The sequence below is a fragment of the Austrofundulus limnaeus genome, unplaced genomic scaffold (assembly GCF_001266775.1).
Source record: "Austrofundulus limnaeus strain Quisiro unplaced genomic scaffold, Austrofundulus_limnaeus-1.0 Scaffold1031, whole genome shotgun sequence".
In the NCBI taxonomy this organism is placed as follows: domain Eukaryota; kingdom Metazoa; phylum Chordata; class Actinopteri; order Cyprinodontiformes; family Rivulidae; genus Austrofundulus; species Austrofundulus limnaeus.
Genome location: NW_013953433.1, coordinates 31,065 through 34,745, shown reverse-complemented (window position 1 = coordinate 34,745; position 3,681 = coordinate 31,065). Strand labels below are relative to the sequence as shown.

General features: G+C 38.0%; 1 protein-coding gene across 2 annotated transcripts in view; it reads right to left on the bottom strand.

Moving 5' to 3' along the window:
* LOC106533826 (netrin receptor UNC5C) overlaps nucleotides 1-3,681 on the bottom strand; it is a 74,079-nt gene that overhangs the window by 42,108 nt on the left and 28,290 nt on the right. For both annotated transcript variants that reach the window (XM_014030266.1, XM_014030267.1), the window contains exon 4: nucleotides 3,116-3,219. In XM_014030266.1, the coding sequence (XP_013885720.1) occupies nucleotides 3,116-3,219 (104 nt within the window). The remainder of the gene's footprint in view (nucleotides 1-3,115; nucleotides 3,220-3,681) is intronic.

Sequence of the window (3,681 nt, the reverse complement as noted above, 5' to 3'; positions counted from 1 at the left end):
TAAATACATTTTTGTTTACAATCAACTGTTTTAAAACCCATATCTTGAAAAAATAATAATAATTTACAAGGTTTTAGCAGACAGTCAAGAAAGACCAATCTCTTTCTCCGACACCCATTATGACAGGCGTGAAAGGACGGGTAAAGGTAGCACACTGGAAGAATAGCTCTGATTACTGTGTGTGCTTTTGTGTGCACCTTGACACAAAAAAAACATGTTCAGAGATGTGTCAAATTTAAAACACAGTAAGAAAAAGGAAAAAAATAAATAAATAAAACACTGATAAGGCAGGTGTGATATTGAGCAATTAGTGCTGAGGTCAGTTTCCAAAGTAACAGAGCATGAGTTGAGAGGGTGAATGCAGATGTGTGGCACAAAAGTTGCAAAATTGTGAAAGTACTTTTGATACTTATGTGTGAATGTTGAAATAGAGTTTATTATTATTATTTTATTATTAGCCTTTATTTAACCAGGCAAATCCCATTGAGGTCACAGATTTCTTTTGCAAAGGAGGCCTGGAGGTACGTGTTTTTGGTCGGTGGGGGAAACTCAGAGAAAGCCCACACAAGCACGAGGAGAACATGCAAACACTACACAGAAAGACCCCAGGTCCGGACAGAACAGGGGATCAAATCCAGAACCTTCTTCCTGTGAAGCATCAGTGCTAACTCACCAAACTTCACCCAAAATTGTCCCCCGGCGAAAATAGCCGGATTCCATTGGAATTTTAAAGGGGCGTGGCCAAACAACTCAACAGCGCCACCTAACGTGAGATAGAGGAACTGGTAAGTCCTAGAGAGCTGAAATTCGGGGCATACACTGAACGCCCCGAATCAAGAAAAAAACTAAGCCATCGTTGAAACCAGTATTTTTGCTTCATTTTCTAATAAAAGAAGAAAGCCTACACAATACTGTAAAATCTACCTTGTCCTTCTTCCTTTTTTCTACTCCGCCTCCATCTTTGCTTTTCTCCTACACTCACTCTCAATTTATATGCAGTTTTGCCTCCTCTGCTCTCTCTCAAGGGAGCTGTGTATTTAAGTGCAATTGCAAACGACTATCAAACCCTGAGGAGGGAAACTTGATTCAGAGACTCCTTGCCTGGTAGGACAACCGTCTGAAAGTACAGCTTTCTCACAGATTTTCTCCACAACGTAAAGCAGTGTTTGGTCACTGCTTTTCCCCTGGGGCCAATCCAAAGGAATGATGAATCTTTAAAGGTTCAGGTGGTAATGCAGCTAGATAAAACCAGGACTGTAAAGAACAATCCGAATTGCTGGTGGTTTTGTTGTAGTCAATGCCTTCAGAAAGGCAGACTGACATGTGGCCCCTTCAAAATAAAGGCTCATTTGACCAAGTTTAAGAAGTGAATTAAATGTAAATGTACTTTGAAGCATTTGTTGTGACTATACCTAAGAAAAAACTTACATACACATAGTACAAGCCTAAACGAGCCATTAAAAATATTCAGGTGAGCAATTGCCAGCTAATTTTGTTTCCTTGGACACAGTAGAGGCTGAGTCARGACACAGTGACATGGAAAAATGTTCACCTTTGTTTGCAATTTATATTTTCTTGACTGCAACCTAGAATCAAATTCATACTTTTTGCAGGGATATTTGAATCATTTGACACAACATATCTTCCTAAATGAAAGTATTTTTCAAACTACAGGGCAAACCAAACATTAAATGAAAAAAAAAAAAAAGATTAAAAGCTGAATGTTGATCATCTGTACAACTTTTGAAAGTCCTCATCTTGCAGCAATTACAGATAAAAGTCTGCAACGATTTTTGTCTGTAAGCTTAGCCACTGGGAGTTTTGCTTTTTCCTCAAGGCAGAACTGTTCCAGTTTCTTCAGCTGGAAAGTTTCTGCTGTTGAACCACCATTTTTAAATCCTGCTACAGATTCTCAGTCAAACTATCTGAGCTGTGAAGAGTCCGAGACATTAAAATCTTTCATCTAAAACAACTTGACCATTACCCAAAAAGTGGGTGGAGACTGTCATACTTAAAGGTGAGGATATGTGTATTTTGGTTTCTCTGGAAAAGGCTTCGATCAGAGAAATTAAGTTAGTGCTATCAAATGTTTGTTAAATGCTATCTTTTAATTTCAGGATTGGCCATTCACAAAAATTGCCACATGGTATTCCCATCACTGTGCTCTAGTGTGGAAATGGTGGAAGTGTTATATTTGTACTAAACCATATATTTACTTGCTACAAACAGTTTGGATATAAATAAAATTGAAAATGTTTCTTGAAATTGTAGGGTTTTCTTATGCAACAAATCTGAAGAGCAAGGATGGTGAATACTTTCGTGTATACAGTGTATACAATATAATTTCTGAGCTACTATCTGAGAGTGGCATGTTCTCAGTCCTTCTGGAGTCAATATCCTGCAGAGGAGCAGGCAATGAAGGGGTAAAAAAAAAACACATACATATACTGTATATACATAGAGGCTAAATCTCAGCAGTAGCTGGCAACTCCTCGTGTAGTTGTGCTCAAATTGACTCTCTGGGGACGTTTAAGTTTGAGTTAAATCTTCTGATCTTTGGATCACTGCAGCAGCAACTGTCAGTCAGAAAAAAATGATGTAGGCTGTGACAATAAACACGTGCACTGTTACATAAAATGAAACAATGATGAGCATTTCCAAAAACAAGCTGAACTTACAAAAAAKTAAAATTAAAAAAATGAGCAATTGTGTTCTGTCAATCTGTCACAATTATCTTTTAAAATACTAGAAAAAAAATAGAATGTAAATTTCCAATATATAATACAGTATGTGGAAATTGAGTTTTTTAATCTCAGTAAAAATATTGGTACTGCGCTACATTTATATTCAGTTGGTCATCAGCCAAGGCTTTAATGGAGTGTTGTGTTCACCCAAACATAACTGTTATTTTGCACTCAAAGGTTTGTGGAATTTTAAAGAGGGACACATTTATAACAATAAAAACACATTTCTTTATATTTTACATGTTCTTCCATTTTCATTCTGTCATTTCCTCCCATCAACCCTTGTTGAACCCTCCCTTYTTCTTTTTCTTTTTTTAAACCAAGTATTTATACTAAATTCAGCTGGTGTAGATATGACTCTGCACAGATACCTCAGCAGCTGGTATGCCCTCCGGAGGGCGACACTGTAACAGCACCTCCTGCTCCAGCGACACCTCCTTCCCGAGCGGCTCTTGTTCAAATGACTTCTTTAGGTCTGAGGAGAGAGACAAGAATTTTATGAAGAGAACCAAAGAGCAGAATTCAAATATGAAACACTCAAAATGTGAAGAGTAATTTTAAGAGCAGGGTAACTCAGTGCATTGATAGTTCTAGCTCTGCTTCCCATTGCGGTGTCGCTAAATCATAAAACTGATGTTGTTTATGACAACACCACACATAACATGAATGAAGGTGGTTGTAGGTCAACGTAAAACAATAGAAAATACATTTTTTCAAAGATAACAATGACGCAGTAATTATGGTGTTACTGATGTTGTAGGTCAGCCAAGCATACGCCGACTTCTCACACTCTTCAGCTCCCAACAAGGAAAAACACTTAGCTCCCCTGAAAGCCAACTGAAAGCAGTAGTTTGTGCACTCACTCACACACACACACACACACACACACACACACACACACACACACACACACACACACACACACACACACACACAC